Below are 20,474 nucleotides of genomic sequence, written 5' to 3' on the forward strand. Positions count from 1 at the left end.
TTGTTCCTCGCCGCCGCTCACAGGTCACTGCTCGCCGCTCGCCTTGTCGCCCGCCGATCACAGGTCACTGCTCGCCACCGCTCACAGGTCTCTGCTCGTCGCTCGCCGCCGCTCACAGGTCTCTGCTCGCCGCTCGCCGCCGCTCACAGGTCTCTGCTCGCCGCTCGCCTCCTGTCGCCTTTGCCCTACCTCGACGATCACGATTCGATGCCTTTGCCCTACCTATTGTGTAAGCATTTACAATTATAACGCCCACTATGGGCCGCTAAGTCATGATAGCGCACGCTATGTGTGATATCTACGCTTTTGTCCCGAATAGCGTGGGCTATTCGAGACAAGCGCTAATTAGCGAACGCTGCAGAGCGTTCGTTGATCGTAGCGCGCTATTCGCCGCTAAAAAATAGTGAAACTTTTTTTTAGAACTTTCCATGTGTCACGTTGTTTATATTTCCTTTGTGTTGTTGATATTCTCTTTAAAATGAAATTACTCAGCATGTAGCCCTAGATAGTAAGTGAATGAAAAATTTATACAATGAGCAAAGGATCAAATTCTAAGGTTGACAGGGTGTAAATCCTTGCACCCTAGTACAACTCATCTTCTCATCTATCTTACCTCTCAATCACCGTGATTTACATTCCTCGTGATGATCCTAGGCGGATTGACGAAAGGTGAGCAGGACTGACGAGGACGCTGAGGGCAAGTGTAATTGCTTTTTGCCCAATGAAATTACTCAGTGTAGAAGAATTGTTTCCCAAAATCTTTATCGGTTAGAAGTAGAGGTGCAAACGAATTGAACGGGTTCGTGAGCCTTTTGAGCCGGCTCGAAATTTATTTAATTCGTATTCGAAATTATTGAATTTGAGCCGACCTTGAACATATTCGAATAATTTTTTGAGCCGAATTTGAACTTATATATTTTGTTTGATTATTCACGAGTCGTTAGCGAGTCAAACTCCAATTAAATTCTAATTATTTTTACATAATTTTTACATAAATATATTCAAATTAAGGTTCAAATATTCAAACTGAATTCGAATTTAACTCATTTTGAATTATAGTTCAAATGTGCTCGAATCTTGATATGAATCGAGCTCTAACTCCAATTTTATTTCGAATATAACTCGAGTCCAAACTATTTATATTTTTAAGTTTATATATATATATATATATATATATTTTTGAATTCAAATTCAAATATTAATATTTTTATATTATTCGACTCAATTTAATTTATTTGTACCTTTAATTGAAAGTCGGAGACGTACCGTTTGCATTAACGGCCTTGTCTCGGAGGCATGGAACTGATGGAAGGTAAGTTCTTGCACTATCATCGGGTAAATACTTGGCACCCTGAAAGCAAGGAACAGTAATTTACTGAAATTCCTTTACTGGTACTCAGTGTAGAGAGTGTTTATTGCAGCTGCTGCTCTCGTTTCTGGTGGATTCCTTATCGAATTAAAGGGGTTAGGTTACTTCAGAAATAAGTGATAGGGCACCCACCCTAGTGCTGAGAGTACACTACAGGGTTAGGTATTGAGGCTAACCTGCCTAAAATCTGAATGGGTGGCATACTGCTGTGGTTATGAATAAATACGATTGTGTTTAGTTAGATTAATTAGCATGTACATATGCAAATCGAAGTGTTGCGTGGGTCGGACTGATTTTGACCTAACTTGACATGGTACCATGGATTGTGCTCGGCATGGCCCGCAGGTCACGTTTTGTCTTATCCCTAACCCTTGCGGCTTGCTCATTGTACTTAACCTAGTGTGGTGGGCTCGAGTTATGGTAAGGTATGACTCGTTGATACTCCTCTCTGTATCTATATAATAATTGTACATCCCTCTAGCTTCATCTTCGAATCTCCTTCATTGCGACTAATTGCGATAAGTGACTCTGACCTGTGTCGCGATATTGAGTCGCTCCGTGTGTCGATCCAAACTCAAAAAACAAAAAAAATCAACCAGTGTTAATTGACATAAAATAATATTTCAGTAAATTAACTACGTAGATAAAATTTTGGAATACCTAAATTACGTATCCAATTATCAAATTATGTATCCCATATACATTTTATCCCACCACATTTATTCCAATAGATTGTTACCGTGTAACAATCAATTCAGGATATTGTGCATGTATCAATATAATATAGTGAGATTTCAAATCTATTGTTATACTATAGTAATCGATAGGGTTAGCAATGGGGTGGGGCGGAGACGGGGTTGTCATTCTCATCACCGTCTCCGAATTTCATCTCCGTCCTCATCCCCGCCCTCATCTCCACTTTTTCGAATTCAGAGAATCCCTGAATCCAAACCATCGGGGATCAAATCCCCATTCCGACCCCATCCTCGCTTTCATCCCCAAATTAATTTAATATTATTATTATTTTATTATTAATATTAATATCAGTAATAATAATAATAATATTATTAATATTTTAAAATTTTTTAATATTAATATTATTATCAATATTATTATTAATATTTTTAAAAATAATATTATTCATGTCGGGAAGCTGAGAAGGCGAACCTACTGGAATAACGTGTCTGGAATGTTGACCGCATCTTCATGACCCGGATGATGAGGTGCCTTCTGTGTTGACCAAGTCATCAGAAGTCCTCCGGTCAACGCTACCTGCAGCCAACGACCGGGTTGCCCCGGTCTCTGGTACCCCGATGCTCAAATCGAGTCTCACGAATATATAAACAGCCGATCGACTAGTAACAGGACAATAAGATAAGTACAAAATGAGTGCGACGACGTACCCTGGCCCCGGGGGCGCCCTCGGATGGATCGGTGAGCTGGTTGTGATGCTGATCGAGTCGTTGTGACCCTGAAGAGTGGATAAGCGTCCACCAAATAATAGCTGACTCCGGCGGCTCGGATCCGGATGCGGTATGGATTCGTGAGATGATGCACGGTCTCACTACAACATCAGCTCGTAGGCCGGAATAGCGGCATGAGGGTCAGAATACAACAATGGCTCACAGGTCGGAAGACAACATCAGCTCGCAGGCCGAACACCCTACCCTCACAACTCGAAGGTCGGAGCAGACAAATAGTAAGGAGCGTAAGCACTCGGGGGGCTACCCAGCTGGTGACTGTAGTGGCGGCGATGACCGCTAGAGGCAGCGATGGTGACGCCCGCTGGAGGAGAGCGCACTGGAGGTGGCGCCTGGCTGCCAACTAGAGGGCTGCTGCGCGTGGAAGCTGTGACAGGCCGTCAGCGAGGAGTCGCAAGACGAAGATGAGCTAGCAAGTCGGACGCACCTGATCCGGCGGCAGGAGTGCAACCAACCACGGTGACATTGGGAGTGCCACCAACCACTGTGACACTGTGCAGCCATCAAAGGTCGTGAGTCGGCCGACAGAGGCGGCGGCTAAAGAGGACCAGCGCGTGAGTTAGGGCGCTAGATGCTGTCGGCGATAGGGAGGCGACGGTGGCGACCCCAGTGCTAGAGATGATGCTCGAGCGGGTTACCGGCGGGTGAGTAGGGAGAGGAAGAAGTAGCTCCAGTGTAAGCGGCGTCGGAGGGGTGCGTGAGGCGAAGAGGAGGTGGCTACCGGAGGCCTCAGCGGGAGAAGAGGAGGGAGGAAGAAGTGGCTTGTCGGCACCCTTCTCGAAGGCGACGGCGAGCGACGAAGAAGAACAAGCGCCTACTCTTCATGGTGGTGGCGGCGGAGAGCAAAAGCCCCCTTTCTCGAGTGAACAGTGCCCACTTTAACAACACAAACCCTTAACATGCCAAAAGACCGAATTGCCCCTCTCCCTCCTCCTAATCACTCCTATGCCATTAGCTACATCCCATCAAATATTATTATATTAATAATAATAATATTATTATTATTTTCGGGGCGGGTTCGGGGATGGAGATAATATCCCTATACCCGCCACGAACCCGCCCCATTCTTGAAAAAAATCCCCGAACCCATCCCCATTCCCTAATAAATCGAGGATCCTCGTCCCTATTTCGGGTTTTTCCCGCGGGGCCCCGACCCACGGGAAAAATTGTCATCCCTAGTAATCGAGTAAAAAATTTAATTCGTGTTAAAAAAAATCAAGAATCGGATTTTTTTTAACATATTTGTGTTAAAAAATTAGTGCTCTCAATATAACGTATGAAAATGACGTTTGAGAGTATGAATATAATCAGAAAAACTAGATGAACATATAAGACTTGATTTTATGTTATTCTGAGCTCTCTATATGCATTGGTCAATTTTGATCAATTTCAGCTAAAATCGATTGATGGACCTAGAGAACTCAAAATGACATAAAATTATGTTATATGTATTTGTCTAGTTCTCTTAATTATATTTATGCACTCAAACATCAATTTGACCTACTATATTAAGAGCATTGATTTTTTGAACTCGAATCAGATTTTTTAGACACCTTCATGTTTAAAAAATCACTGTTCTCAATATAGTATGTTAAATTGATATTTGAGAGTATGAAAATATAATCACGAGAACTACCGAACACACGAAACCTAGTTCCATGTCATAGAGAGTTCGAAATAACATAGAACGACGTCATATGTGTTCGTCTAGTTCTTCAAATTATATTCATATTTTAAACATCAATTTGACCAAATATATTAAGAACAATGATTTTATGAACACGAATCAAATTTTAAAATTTATTTTTAGGGCCACAGAATCATTCTAATCAATTGGTAGATATGCTATAGGTATAAGATGTGTTATTTGATAATTTTAAAACTTGAATACATTATTTAAATATTTTAAAATTTCATCTACATGGTTTGGTAATTTGCCCATAATATTTTGTTCCATGAGTTATGGTTACCAGCCTTATCCTGCCAGTATAAAAAAAGCCAAGCTAAGCTGGCCGACAACATAAATAAATCTCGTCTTCAAGCCTTCTTCTGTTGCCCTGCACCACTTGCTCTCCCCCACCACATGACGAAGCAATGAAACTATTAATTGTTTGCCCTTTTCTTTTCTTATTCTGCCCAAGACAAACACATCCCTTGCATAATGGTATGCTTCTTGGATTCCCATGAATCTTTTTTTTTTTCTTTTATCTTTACTCCCAACTACTGCATTCATGCCAGTTTCTTTTACAAAAGCGACTCACAAAAAAAGAGGCACACATTAGGAGTTAGGCCAATTGGATTGATGTTCTATCGGAAATGTAATGGCCATCACAGCACCATCTTATGATGTCCTTCAACAATGGATGTCGATTGGGAGGAATACACAAGCACAAAAGAAGAGAGAACCTTGGTTAGTCAGGTCAGTGAAAAAGATAATTCAGACACTAACTCTTCAACTAACTCCTCCATCACCCACCTTCCAATCTCCTTGCTCAGTTCACACACTTGCAGCCACCTTGTTTCATCCGATTTCCTTCCAGCCACCTCGTCCATAACTAACCTATCTGCCACAATGCCAATGTGGCCTGGCTCCTCAGGCACCCACTTATTGCATACCAAACGTTTTCTGACAATTGACCAGACTTGCTCGGCCACCGTGGCATCACCATCTCCGTCTTTCCAAGGCTTGTGGTGTCGTCTTCGGGTCCATGGATATGCTGCGAACAATGTAGCCTCGCTGATGTCTATTAATGAAGCATTTATGGAGTCGAACAGCAGCTTCCGGCAGGAGTGCTTCTCTTGGCATTTCTTTTCCTTGTCTTCCATGTGCTGGGACTCATACAGTAGAGATGGATTCAAAGGACTGTCGAGCGAATGCCACCCTTTGTAAACCATCCTCTCCTCGCTGTCTAGTCCGGAGGACAATAACAAGTTCTGGAGAAAGGCAAATTGCTCTTGCTCTTCATCTGCCTTTGTGAAATCCATTAAAGGATTCAAGGACTTTGGTGATGCCAAGTCCAAACAGGAGATGTAACCCGATAATGAACGAGCAATGGATGCAATTGGTGGGGACCTAGAAACTGCTGCTTAATTAGATTGGCGTTATAAGCAAATTCTGATAGAGTATGTGCATAACTAGAAGTAGAATTAGGTGTATAGTACTTAAGTGGACATCTAACAGTAGTACCTCCCGATGCCAGAGACAAACCAATGTTGAGATCAAATTGTAATGTTGCTTGAGAAACTGAACTGCTGTTAGACTTATTCTGTTGTTCTGCAAAGTTTCCAGATGTTTGAGATTTTTTGACAGGAGCCTGCAAATCATGTGCACCATTAAGGAGTAAAAAGAATGATTTAGCAATCTATGATGAATTATAGATAAAACACAAGGGATTCTAGTATAGCGTCCTGCTACATAAAGGAAGAATAAATGAGGAGGGGGAATTTCTTACCTCAGGAAACATTAAGGTTTCAGTTGATCTGCCATATGATTCATCAGAATCACCTAGGGTTTGTTGTGTGAAAGCAACGTTAAAAGACGATAAAACATCACCAATTGAGGGAACTATAGAATGCTTGTATCCTCTTGGCTTTTTGCTTCTAGATAAGAAAAAACTTGAGATCTTATCCTTCAAAGATGACCTATTATTTGGCTTGTGAGCCACTTTTCGAACAGTTGCTTTGGAGATTGAGTAACTAGACATCCCACCATTAAGTTCATCAGCTCCATGAGTTGAAGAAATGGGGAGAGATTTCGATGTAGACAAGTTCTTCTGGGAATTTTCTTCAGTGTATTCATCCTTGGGACTATTTTTTGACAAAAGCACAGAGTGCGCATTCAGGTCATATTCTGCATCAAAGTTAGAATGAATAAGTTCCCCATTGGTTCTTTCTTTCTTCAACTCGGGAAAGGCAAGCATCTCCCCTAATGTGCTTGTGGATCTCTTCGTGTATCTTGGCTCCTGAAAATTGCCGTTTGATGCTACCAAAGCTAGCTGCTCTGAAAGCTTTTTCTTGGTTTCTATAATAACCAATTCCGGAGAATGAAATGATTGATCAAAGGATGAGGCTGATAGTGGACTGCCGCTTCTATTGATGCCCCAAGAACACTCCGCAGCTGAAGTTACAATCTCAGAGCGGCTTGCACTTTCAACCTCATCTTCCAAGCTTTCATGACCAGTGCATCCATTTGATGATACAGAAGACGACATGGCCTCATCTTCTATGTTTCTACCTAGGCTGTCTTGGTCCTGCTGCCTTAAACCCTCAACTGCTTCTCTTGAACTTGCTGATTCATTGCATGCCAGACCTCCACTAGAGCTACGTAATGTTGGGAAGTTGTTGGCAGGTATAGTCATTGTGTTGTATGGTTTTCCAGGGCTAGGCTTCAGTATAACTATCCTTGTTGGCTGAGACAAAGCATCAGGTCTAGCCTCAGTGGAACTGGTGCTCCTGTGATGCTCATTTGGTTTTCCCACACTTTTGTCAGAATCTGATAGTCCCAGTCCTTCCAAGGATCTGTTAGCTTTCCTGTCCATGGTATTGGAAGGTTTCAGCACAGTAATACGAGTTTTCTGAGAAGGTTGAGAAAGGCTCCATGGGTCTGTTAGCTTTCCTGTCCTTGGTTCAAAGATACATTTTGTGAACAGTGAGTTTGGTTCTTCCAGGAATTTAAGGAACAAATCTCTGTTTGAGTTCAGAACCTCAACTGCATCTTGGAACTTTGAATCAAGAAGCTTGCCATCAGTGGCCAAGTTTTTTGCTTCTATGAACTTCTCCCGAACAAGGGACATTTGTCTCTGATATGAATCCTCATCATATCTTAACTTCTGCAGGGACTGCTCTTCAAACCAAGTATCCTTTGGTGGTTGATCTAGTTCATATATATCTCTATACTCTTCTTCATGTGTCAAAGATTGAATCTCACATGCCATTGGGTTCCCGAAGTAGTCACCCTCCTCCTGCTGTTGGCACTGTTGATGCTCTCCCGCCAAACCATTGCTTACATTGTTATAGTTTTGAACTTTTGCCTTGCTTGTCACTGAATTCTGCTCGACAACAGCCGGTGCTATCTTTCTAGATTCAGTATCTCCCGGCATTTCCTGGAATATAAGCATATTAGTCGGTGTTCAATCCCAAATTGTATTAGCACTTTAGCAGAGCTACTCCTTCATCACTGTTTATCTATGGTTAGGTACAAATTAGAATAAAAATTATTACAAACATTTAAGATTGCATACTTGCTTTCCTTCTATATTCTCCAGGACAGGATATATCGACCTCATTTATCTTATTGGATCATAATCTTTACCAGCTGCAAAGAATTAATATATTGATATTAATAGCAGCTGAGTATAGAAATTACAGTTCATCCTGATCAGAAATTTCAATGTAGAAGATGTAAAAGAGGAAACTTTACATGTGTGAAAGAAAAAAAGATAGAACAATATGTAATGATGAAACATTGTAATAAGGATGGAATAAAAAGCAGGAATTTAAAGCATTGAACAAGAAACAAGCAAAGGATTCCGCACCCACAACGACAACAACGATAACTATTACCAAAGAAGCGATTTCATGCCTTTTCTGAAGGGAAAAATACTCGAAAATTATGGGGCGGCATAGAGATCCCTCCTGCTACAGGAGTTCTGGAATTAGTCTTTGATAGAATAAAAATCATTCACAAGGAAGAAGGATGATGCAAAATGAATAGAATGAGGAGAAAAAGAAGAAACATTGACGATAAACAAAAAGAACCAACAAATCCGTCAGAGGCAATTTGAAAGCAAACAGAAAGAACAGGAAGACAGAAGACTATGCTGCAATTTCTTAGTAGAAAATGTGTCTTCTTATGAAAAAATTGCAACCAGAAAAGCTAAACCTAAAGAATGATTCCGAGGAGAATCGCTAAAAAAACACATCTAGTAAACTACCCAGAAGCTAACCGAGCTCAAACATCATCCGAAATGTCAACAAATTAAGCGGAAAAACACGAAAAAGCTCGCCCCTTGTTCCACGGTCACCAAGAGAATAAGCAGTATGCACATCAATCACTCAACGAAATTGTTACAGAACACTGGCAACCAGAAAAAAAAAAGTGAGGATTCACGAAGTGCTCAAACTCGGAGCACACGAAGCAAAATCCACCGCCGAAACACCCACGGGAATGCTGCAATCCTCCTGGGAATGAGATCTTCGAGCTCCGATTATCAAGATCGGAGTCCAAAAGGAGTAAGGAAGGAAAAAAAAAAAAAAGAGAGGCAAGCATGGGTCAAAGAGAAGGGAGAACAGGTAAAAAAAGAAACCGAGATCCATGACCGACCTCACTCCCTTCCGGCTATCGCCGCTGCTTAACCTCCAATGCCACCGCTCTCTCCGCCGCCCGCCGCCTGCCGCCTGCCGCCTGCCGCCTGCCGCCTGCCGCCGTGCTCTCAATCGCTGCGTGGAGGGAGAGAGCGGAGATATGAAGGCCAGCGAATTGGTTTTAGTAGGGAGAAAATTTCACTTTGCCTCCGAAGGTATTAAAATTTCCAATTTACATCTTTATAACAAACGGGAGGATGCCATATACCATTTACATTTTTTTTACATTTAATAAAATAAAATATTCATCCTAACAAATTTTAAATCTAAATATTTTTTATATTAATAATTATTTATCTATCTATATTATTTATTTACAAAAAAAATGTATATTTTCCCCGTTAAAATTTACATTTACCAAAACAGGAAAAAAAAACAAACCGTGCAAATTGGTAGAGCTGGAGAAAGACGGAGGATAACCTTCGCGTCGCCTGGCGATTTCGTCGGCGATCTGCATTTCCTCCTCCGCCCTAATGCCTCCTCTGCGTTCTACGACGTCGTTCTGATATGCCTCACCCGATGCTCACCTTCTCGATGCCTCATATGGCCGCGCCCTCCTTCCTCGAAGTCGACCGATGTGGCTTCTTCCGCCTCCCACTCCCCCTCAGCGACAGATCCTTCCCCCTTCGCTTCCACTCACAGCCGAGCCTCTGCTTTCTTCTTCCATCTCGCCGAATTCGCCTCATCCCCTCTAGCCGCCTCCGTCCTTATCGTCTTTCTGCTGCCTTCGTCCCCTCCAAGTCCGGCTCCGAACACGATGATTCCGTCGAGGTAATCTTCCTTCGCTTTTCCACGAAATTGCGTTTTATCTGTGTTAATTTTGTAGACCTATAATTAACTTGGCTATTTGCTGGGGAAGGCTGTGGAGGCAGCGGTCGTGAGCCCAAAAGGGAAGAATAGCAGCCAGATGACGAAGCGGGTGACCTTTGGCCTTGGCATCGGACTGGGTGCTGGTGGAGTTGTGCTGGCTGGGGGATGGATGTTCACGGCAGGGGTGGCTGTTGCGGCGTTCCTTGGAGGTAGGGAGTACTTTGAGTTGGTCCGAAGTCGGGGGATTGCTGCTGGGATGACACCGCCCCCAAGATATGTATCGAGGGTTTGCTCGGTTATTTATGCTCTCATGCCCGTACTGACTCTGTAAGTTCTCTATCCCTGGATGTTCTTCAATTTTACATCTCAAATAGCACGATCATTCTATGTTTCTGAGCTAGAGCTGTTTAGTGGATCAGAAGGGGTGGGGAAAGATACCTCATGTTAGAATTATGTCAAACGAAAGGGGGAAAAGAGGAAGAAGAAAGACAGCAATTCTCTTAGGTGAACTGCTGTAGATTGAATGAATTTCTCAGACTCATAGTTCTGTTGAGATCAATTTAAATGCTTTGCCATGTACAATTTTTTTTTTTTAAATTTCCAAGTCATCTTCTTGCCCTTCTACAGTATACTGTGATTAATTGCTTTATATTGTGATCATGTTCTCCTTAAAGTAAGAGGTTTAATGTTATTAGTGATATCGTATTGCATAGAGTTCAACAAAGGATAACATTCATTTAGCTGTCCCAGATAGTTGGGAGTAACACGACTCTATGATTTTGATAAAACTTGTTACTCTTCTTGTCATACTCTTATTATCAAAATTTGCAACACAATGTGTAGAAGAAAGACTTATTACATTGAGATTTCCATATGCTGTTACCTGGAGTTGGCACTTTTCTACCTGCGTGGTATCTGATTTAGATTAAGAACACGTAGCATGCACACTAAATTTTCGCAACTTATTCTTGCTTCTTGATTATTCAATTATTATGGACAGGTATTTTGGAAACATAGATGTGTCAGCGACATCATTTGCATTTATTGTTGCGACTGCACTGGTGCTACAGAGAGGAAATCCACGTTTTGCACAGTTAAGCAGTGCTGTTTTTGGGCTCTTTTACTGTGGTTATCTTCCTAGTTTTTGGGTTAAGCTCCGCTGTGGTCTCTCAGTTCCTGCATTAAATACTAGTATGTCAATGCCTTTTCTTCTTCCTCTTATTTCTTTATTCTTATTCATTACTTCACATAAGATCTATAAACCAAATTCTATCTTCTTCAATTTAGCGGCCTGGAGTACATTATGCATAGTAGAGCAACTGATTTTATGTTTTCTAAGTATGGAGGTGCAGCATCTATCACATGACAATGCCTAACTATGGAGCTTATAATTAGTCAAGTTCTTAGTTTTAAATATCATCATATTGAACTAATGCTTTAACTATTGGGCATACTGTAAAAATTAGCCTGAGGTGTGGAACTACATAAATGTTCCCTTTCTTCTAGTTGGATACCTGTTGAAATTTGCTCTGAGCCATGCGAGGTGAAATGCAGTCAATTAAACCTGATCCATCTGGATTTTTAGCCAAGTTGTTGAATACCTCATTATATTCAACTTATTGAGTCATTAGCTTGATGGACCACAGTTTATATTTTAAACAAGAGATGCTGATCCAAGGGTCTCATATATTTCACACATGTAATTGTCTTAAGTTCTTATTCTCTTGATACTTTTGGTATGCAGAAGTAGGACATGGATGGCCTGTTGTTCTTGGTGGGCAGGCTCATTGGACAGTTGGACTTGTTGCAACCTTGATATCTATTAGCAGCATAATTGCAGCAGATACCTTTGCGTTTCTAGGTGGAAGGGTAAGTTTTTCTCTCATAGATATATGCAGGTTAAGAAACACATTTCTCTCAAAGTGGTTATTTCATACTATTTTAGTTGAACTTCATAAACTGTTGCTATATTTTAAAACATATATAGTATGAATATTATATGTTGCATCAAGTACTTATCTGGTGAGTAGTTCTCTATGAATGTTGATGTCATACTAGTTACAACTATTCAATTGACCATTTGTCTAATTTCTTTTACGTCTATACTAGTTATATAGTTTCTCCTATCCGTTAAGATATATTACATCTTTATTGAAATTGACCTTTGATGAAATTAAAGCAAATAGAACCACCAATCAGTATTCTTATAATAGATTCCAAATCTGCATGCCTCCTGGCTTCCCCTAAGAATTCGCTTTCTAGTCTATGTAGTAGGCTATGCATGTTTATCAAGCTGTTTAGTCAATATTTACTTAATGAAATACATTTGTGTTTATGTTATTGAGGTTCTATATTAATTATGAACTACAACTCAAAGGGTACATCATTTTCCTTTTGTAGTTGTTTCTTTATTTCAACACATCCATGCTGAATTTCCATCCTTTTTTTCCCTGTCATAGGATGCAAAGGTCCCTTAACATTAACTTGAGTGTATTTTTTAGTATGTTCATATGAAATGTGTTACTGCTAGACATTTATGAGATAGGATATTTTTTTCAACGAAAGCTTCATAACAATGTAATTTTCTGTAATTCTTAGGCATTTGGCCGTACGCCACTTACTAGTATTAGTCCAAAGAAGACCTTCGAAGGGGCTCTTGCTGGTCTAATTGGATGCACCATGACTGCTGTACTGTTGTCACAGATTTTATGCTGGCCTACAACAACATTAAGGTACATAACTTATGTTGTGTGGTGACATACTAATGTTTTTAATAACCTACATTCTTATTTTGACTTGAATGCACAGTCAGCTTTTCCCCCTTTTCTTTTTATTTTTGTGAAATATCCTTATAGTTGACTGAAGGTGTTAATTGAAGTTACTAAAAGCATGTACTGATTAGGTGTCAATTACTTTAAGAGGAGATCTAAAAAATCGTGCAGGATTTACAGGATTTATGGTTAATGTTGATTATTTGACTATCCATATTAATTTGAATCTTTTCTTGGTTTTTTTTAGTTTGTTTTCAATTTGATATTGAACTATTAATTTGTAAAATGGCCACCAGTTTCAACAAGAAGCTGGTAGATAACAGCAATAAGTTAGGAGTCCCAACAACAAGTAGTAGATCATACATTAGTTAGATTGGTTCTGTTTACTTTCTCCATCTTTTTGGTAATATTTATGTTTCAGTCCATATTTGTGCTCATTACATTCATAGGAGAAAGTGGGAGTTAATGTTAAGATGTCTTCCTCAACAATGAATGAGGCATAACCATCTTCAAGCATTTGTGTAAATCCCTGCACCCCTACACAACTCACCCTCCCATCCATCTTACCTCTAAGTCACCGTGATTTACCCCCCTCACGATGGTCCGGAGGCGGACTGACGGGGCACTGGGGGCAAGCGTAGTCGCCTTGCCCAATGTATGAATGCTTTTTATTTGTTAAGGTTCTCCTTGGTTATCACTAGGGGTGTAATTGAACCTAGCCGAGTCAAATAGTAAGAGGCTCGAGCTCAAGCTTGGTTCGTTATCCCTAAGCTCGAGCTCGGCTCAAGTTCAATTCAAGCTTTTGTTAAGCTTGAGCTCGACTCGTAATAAAATTAAATAGCTCAAGCTCGGTTCAAAAAAAGTTCGTTTAAAAATTAAATGAGCTTTGTTCGAGCTCATTTAAGATAATAGCTATAATAATTGATAATATATTATTATATTTATTATATATATATATATAAACGAGTCTTTTAATGAATATGTTTGCGAGCTTACGAACTAAATATTGTTAAACTTGAGTTGGGCTCGATAATGTTTTCGAGCTCTAAATCAGGTTCGAGCTCATTAGCTCGGCTCCTTAACTTAATCGAATGAAATTTTTTTCAAACCGGACCCGAATAGTTCACGAGCAAGTTGGCTCGTTTACACCCCTACTTATCACCTCATTCTTTACTGATACTTGTATTGCATCTTTCTTATTTAGAATCACTTCAAATTTTACGGTGGGGATGGTATGTTTTGTTGATGTAAAATCTTGTGGTGTTAACATTTTATATTTTCAACAGTGCTGCATGTTTTGGAGTTCTAAACTTCGTTGGGTCTTTGTTTGGTGATCTTATTGAGTCCATGATCAAACGCGATGCTGGCGTTAAAGATTCAGGATCACTCATACCTGGGCACGGTACATTTCTTTCCTCAAGTAACACATGCATGTGGTAACTGCTGTTTTTTATAGTAACTGTCTAACTGAGCATATAATGCATATTGATGGCGGAGAAAAGGAATGCTCCCAGTATGGTATCTAGTCACTAAACAACTCTCAAGCCCTTCTCTTAGATCATATAATAATTTTCTGGCGTATCTCATTAGGTGGTGGGTTGTCACTGTTGGGTCGTCCGCTAGCTTGGACTGAGTACCTTGCTGGAGAGATTCACCTTCATTTTTGTCACGCCATTGACCTACTCCATCTTTCCTACTAGTAATTTTTGTCTTTCAAATCCCAAACACTGAAACTCGAAACTCTTGCGCTTTAAACTGATGCATCTCAATTGACTATGAATTTCAAGCAACAATATGGAACATAACTACTATCTGCAACATTCTACATTTTCCGACGTAAAAAGCACTCTTACTATCTCATGCAGGAGGCATCCTTGATAGGCTGGACAGCTATGTGTTCACCGGCGCGCTCTGTTACTCTTTCGTCAAGATCGGACTTCCCCTTTTCGGAGTTTGATCGACCGTTGAATCTAGAGGTAGAATGCAACCGATCATTCACCAGATGTTTGAAGAAGGAAAAACACACACTGCAGAATAAAGGCAAATCTATAGCATATTTTATGTATTTTGTTTTTTTAGGCCAAAGGGCATAAGTTTGATCAATGTCATGATTTTCTTTTTTCTTTTTTCCATTTGTGTATACGTAATATATAAAAGTGTAATAATGGCTAAAAAAATCATTTTCAACTACTCATTTATATTTTAACTACTATTATATATTGATCTATTTGAAAGTAAATAATTTTATTTATTGTTATTATTTTTAAGTAAAAAATTATTTTAATTTATTTTATGATTTTTGACTTGTTAGATGAGAATAGTAACACTTTAACACTTGTATTGAACGTATTAAAATTATACAAAAAAATATATAAACCCTTATCATCTCATACAAGAGAAATATTATCCCAACAAGTGTAAAACAAGCTTCCATGCTCACATTCTATCATCTCATACCAGAGTAATATTATCCCAATAAGTGTAAAACAAGCTTTTATGTTGATCACATGCTCGCTTATGATACACCCTCTCAAGATAAACTAGTGGCTAGTGTATGAGGTATTATCATCATGAGGTCTGAGGTTTGAATTTCGGCATATTAATATAAATATCTTTTTCATGTGCTAATCATTATTCCAAAAATTAGTAATTATCCGTGATTTATCTTTTCCGTGTTAGTTCTTAGACGGATTAATGAGGGTTATCTCTTGTCACCATGCTCGCTTATGATACGATTATCATTGAATTATCATTCCTAATTCCTATAAGTTTCGAGGGGAGAAAACTTTAAGTAACCCTAAGGAGGAGTTATTAGCTTTCAAAGTGGTCAATTTTTTATTTTGTTTTGTTTTATTGAAAGGCCAATGTTATCAAGGTAAGCTTAAAAGCAACATGATGATGAGGTTAGGGTTCGGGGTGATCCCATTGCTGTCCGGAGTAGGTTGAGAGAGAGTGAGAGCATCATTAATCAGTGGAGTCAGAAGCATTGTCTCCTCTACTGCCTTCCAATCCTTTCCTTAGCTTCACTTTTACTTCCATTAATTCCACCACTGCAAATTATCACAGATGCTCTTCCACCCCCATCATACGTTTCCCTTCACAAGTAACATACATCATCATGCACCTTTATCTACACAATTATTGGCCTCTGCTTCCATCAATTCATTCCCCCCCCCAACAAAATAATTACAAACAAAAAAAAACATAATAATAAAACGACCTACTTAAAATAGTAATACACAAATTAAATACCATAAATTATATCCTCTACTTCATACCCTAATTCTCTTATTATATATAATACATTATGAATAAACTAGTTTCAAAAACCCTAGCCACAAAATCGTATGCATGCATCAATTAAGTTGCACTCTAGGCGTGGAAGGAAAGATGATAGCTAGGGTTGGCATGATGAGCCTTCACATGAGAAGTTTCACGCACACATCATGTTATCTTCCTCTACAAACAAACACTTAACTTACCTCTTCCTCCTCCTCCTCAACCCTTAATTATAATTAATACTCATCTTTGCAAGAATTAATACCCCATGTCCACTTCCTCCCCAACAGCCTGCCTTTTTTGACCTAAATGTTTGGATCCCCCCTCTCTCTCTCTCAAGCCTCAACCCTCATATTCCCTCTGACCTATATATATATATATAGACACACATGCAGACAGTTAGTTTGCTTTCAAGGAATATGAAAGTGATGTAGCCTCATAGCTTTGCTTCCCTGCATGGACACCTCTTCTTCTTCTTCTTCTTCTTCTTTTCTTCTTCTTCTTCTTCTTCTTCTTCTTCACGTCGTCAACATCTCTTCTTAGTTGCAGTCTTCTTCCTCTTCTTGGTAGTCTAGCTAGTTGCACATATATATTGATCATTACTGCATAGAAGTACTGTAGTATGTAGCCTTCTGATAGTCGAGCACAAGGTGTTTCCATGTACTGCAAGTAGCTGAGGAAGTTCTGCCATTGATGAGCAAGAAGTTTTTTCGACACAGAGTACTCAAAGGTAAATAATGTTCATATCTCTTAGTGTTGTATGGCAGAATATATTTGTATTGATTGATGGTTAAATGGGTTTGTGTCATCAATTAAGGAAGATAAGCATGGTTTATGCTTGAATATTGTCAAGATATATATGCATGGGCATTGTTCATTCATTTGCTACCATAACCTGCAATTATAAATACTTTTTATATTTGATTATTTCCATCTGTATGAACAAAAACTTGTATTATTTTGATTATGTATGAATAAAAAGTAGGTGTTGTACCCATATCATAATTCCTTAAATTAAATTACAATAGTGTTATTATTTTTTATGAAAGGAATGATTAGTTAGATAAATTAAAGAGATGTGTATATAATTTAGTTCCATTATTTCTCTACAAATATTAACACTACACTTTTGTTTTTTTGCTTTCAATTGCAAAAATAGCTGAGTGGCACTATAAGCATTGGAACTTTATTGATATATTAAAGCTTGGTCTAGCACACAACCGATCGATAAGTAGGAATATTTAGGGAAATTAAACAAGCTTAATTATCGCAAGCTAGCAATCGTCTTGTTCGTATGTACAATACCATCATAGATTGTCATTTTCACATATGATTCATTATCATAATTTGCTAGCTATGTAGTATATATATTGATTGTTCTAGAACTCCGAATGAATTCGGTTCTTCTTTGATGTTTGAATCATTTCCATGGATAAATTTGGCAGCTCGCGGAAGATGAAGATGGGAGTTCCATGCCGTGTTCTTGTTCTTGGCTGACTTGAAGTAGATGTTCAGCTTCTTCTGAGCACATGGCTTTCTTTGAAGCATCATGGCTTAGTTGGGATGCAACAAACTTATCGAGAACCCTCCAATCCGTCACTTGATCAAAAGCTTGGCTAATGTTCTTGTTGTTATTATTGTTGTTGTCGTTGATCTTGATTGCCTCAAGTTGATGTCTAGGTTGCCCAATTGCTTCATCGCTCTCCGAGAAGATGAATCGTAGGTTCATGTAGCTAGCATTTCCCTTAGGGCTCTCAATTGGTGGGAGTGCTTCATGATAAGTGTAGTACTCTCTTGGCAAGTGGTATTGGATCTTCTTCTCTCGCTTGTAGAAGAGTGGTATTGGTAATGCCCTCGGTGAGTCGATATCTTGAACGAATGATCCTTGTTCAATGTCATACCACGGCATATCGTCGCTCTCTTTTCTAGCGGTAGGCAATCGTTTCTTGAACACCCTACACACCACCCATCCTTCTTCCTGTAAATTGTTCAAAATTCAAATTCAAGTACTTCAAACATTAACAATTCTTCCTTTTCATAAAAAAAAATTGTTCCTAAATCTATTCAATTCCTTCAAAAACAAAAATCAAAACTTACTTGTGGAGGTCCATTTTCATTCACCTCAAGGCGATACTCGTGCATGATCCAATCCGACTTTTGTCCATTCGGCGCTCTTCCTTTGTAATAGACCAAAGTCTTTCTCATGCCTACCAACCTAATTTTGGAGTAAATTGGCTTGTCTCTCCCGGTCGCCTTCCAAAACCCGGCGGTTGTTGCTCGGTTGGTTCGAGTTCCGGTTGGATACTTTTTGTCCTTGTGACTAAAGAAGTACCACTCATCTTGTTCTTCGGCTCCAAACCTACATATCTCTACACGATTTATTGAAAATTATCAATTGCAATATGCAAATGCTAGATAGATAGATAGATAGATCCCACAAACATAAGTAGATTATGAACTTATAGTGAAGCACCTTGAAGATCCCAAGGTTCAATTTTGTATAGATCAACATCTTTTATCACGTCTAAGTCGATTCTTCGGGCACCCACTTTCTTCCTAAGGTAGTAGTCGACTAGTTCTTCGTCAGTGGGGTGGAACCGAAAGCCCGGTGGAATGTGCGAGACAGTGTTCATCTTGATCTTTAAGAGATACTTGTAGTACTTCTGAGTCCTGTAAAATTCATCAAATGTTAAAATTAAGTATATTTGTTCTTCATGTCATCTAATGTAATGCTAAATAAATAATGTGATCTCCAATATAATTAGTTGTATGTTATCACATGTAATGAATCTCTTCTTTTAATTTCTTTTCTTCATTTTATGTAAATAAAAATTCACTATAATCTTATTACATTTATGTTGAATAGATGAAATAAAAATAAAATAACTTAATTTTCTAATCATCATAATTAATGCTCTACATATCAGGCTAATTATGTTCATCTCAGTTACAATACATAGGATTAGAGATAATTAACAAAAAGAAATTAAAGATATCTTCATAAAAGAATCATATGAACTTATTGACCTAAATAACTGTTAAGCTCTGCATTAACAACATGAATTTAATAAACAAGAAAATGTGCGAATATCATATGAAATATTCTTCATAAAACTCAAAGACAAAAAACACTTGTAATTTAAAGGAATAGATCCACAATTAAAAAAACAAAACTCATGATCTATGATCAAAGTGTGGGCACAATATTCTGAAACATGCATAGATGCCTACTTGTGTGATAATGAGTAGTGATCATTAAACTGAAACTTATATAGATCTCAGCAGAACATTTTGCTAAAAATTAAAAATTTAAAAATAAATAAAAGGGGAGAGATGAAATATATATATTTGCATGCATGAATTTGTTGTTAGCTAGAGAGTGATCACCTGCAATCAGAGTGCCACTCTTCGCCTTCGACCGATCTCTCTATACCTACGATCTACACCACTACAATTGGCTACCAAGAAGAAGGAGATGAGGAAGGAGGTAATTAGAAAGAGGAGGATCGATCGGGGTGAGGAGGAGTATGGAGATCAGGAACGGGAAACGGAAGAAGAGAGTGAAAGGAGTGTAATAAGTAAAGCTTGTGGTTGAGGTTTTGAAGGTCGATCGGTCGGCCTCTTGCACTTGCACTTGCAACCACCTCCCTCAACTTTTCTTGCTGCCTATAATTATATGACCATAAAGAAAACAAAGAAAGAACAGGCCTGTCTTTATATATATCATTCTTTCTACCCTACAACACATTTTACTTTTATATATATATGTATATATATTCACTCCTTAAATATCTCCCAGAAATTATATATTTCTTTTAAGTCTGTATCAATGGATTCAATCGACTAATTCTTCTACTAGAAGATCACAGGTCGGTAGCATTGTCTGGCTCGAGCTCGAAGAGTATAAGAAGCAAGTTCACCCGATGAACCATGATTTATTTGTCTGTATCTTTTCATGGGTCAGTGATATTAAATTACTTACGATGAACAATATCATTTTTCTCTAATGATCATATTGAATATTATCTTTTGAGTGTGTACAAGGTTGGTATATAAGGTGCCCCGAGATTATGGTGTAGTGGAAGGATGTCTAATTGTCACCCAGGTATTCACGATTTAATTCTCAACTATAGCATGTTTATAGAGATTCCCAAGTACTATAGTTTAGAATGCTAGGTTTCTGAATTGTCCGTTGAAAAAATTTTATAGAATCAAATTGTTGATCTTAAATTCGGCGTTATCTGACCTAAAAAGATTAGTATATAAGGTAGGGGAGGTGGAGGACGCAAGGAGTGTGGAAGGAAAGGAAGACCGAAAGAACGAAAGTGAAAGGCATATTGACGGAAACGTAACTGAACAGGGCCCTCCGTCCACAGCGTATATACCACCTTCCCCTGAATG

General features: G+C 38.9%; 3 protein-coding genes across 3 annotated transcripts; 1 reads left to right on the plus strand and 2 right to left on the minus strand.

Annotated features, from left to right (window-relative positions):
* Window positions 1-5,047: 5,047 nt before the first annotated feature.
* On the minus strand, window positions 5,048-9,358 carry LOC122055472. Its single transcript, XM_042616927.1, has 5 exons — window positions 9,173-9,358; window positions 8,091-8,164; window positions 6,303-7,952; window positions 6,038-6,164; window positions 5,048-5,930 (listed from the first exon to the last, which is right to left on the minus strand). Exons 2-5 carry the CDS (start codon window positions 8,133-8,135, stop codon window positions 5,266-5,268), a joined length of 2,487 nt encoding a protein of 828 aa, XP_042472861.1. The 5' UTR covers window positions 8,136-8,164; window positions 9,173-9,358; the 3' UTR covers window positions 5,048-5,265.
* Window positions 9,359-9,578: 220 nt separating this feature from the next.
* LOC122055473 (phosphatidate cytidylyltransferase 4, chloroplastic-like) lies at window positions 9,579-14,984 on the plus strand. Its single transcript, XM_042616928.1, has 7 exons — window positions 9,579-9,984; window positions 10,073-10,350; window positions 11,024-11,214; window positions 11,768-11,892; window positions 12,622-12,755; window positions 14,081-14,196; window positions 14,660-14,984. Exons 1-7 carry the CDS (start codon window positions 9,721-9,723, stop codon window positions 14,749-14,751), a joined length of 1,200 nt encoding a protein of 399 aa, XP_042472862.1. The 5' UTR covers window positions 9,579-9,720; the 3' UTR covers window positions 14,752-14,984.
* Window positions 14,985-17,453: 2,469 nt separating this feature from the next.
* LOC121967997 (NAC domain-containing protein 7-like) lies at window positions 17,454-19,734 on the minus strand. Its single transcript, XM_042518523.1, has 4 exons — window positions 19,461-19,734; window positions 18,547-18,743; window positions 18,171-18,442; window positions 17,454-18,051 (listed from the first exon to the last, which is right to left on the minus strand). Exons 2-4 carry the CDS (start codon window positions 18,704-18,706, stop codon window positions 17,494-17,496), a joined length of 990 nt encoding a protein of 329 aa, XP_042374457.1. The 5' UTR covers window positions 18,707-18,743; window positions 19,461-19,734; the 3' UTR covers window positions 17,454-17,493.
* Between the last annotated feature and the right edge of the window lie 740 nt (window positions 19,735-20,474).

The sequence above is a fragment of the Zingiber officinale genome, chromosome 3B (genome assembly GCF_018446385.1).
Source record: "Zingiber officinale cultivar Zhangliang chromosome 3B, Zo_v1.1, whole genome shotgun sequence".
Taxonomy (NCBI): Eukaryota; Viridiplantae; Streptophyta; class Magnoliopsida; order Zingiberales; family Zingiberaceae; genus Zingiber; species Zingiber officinale.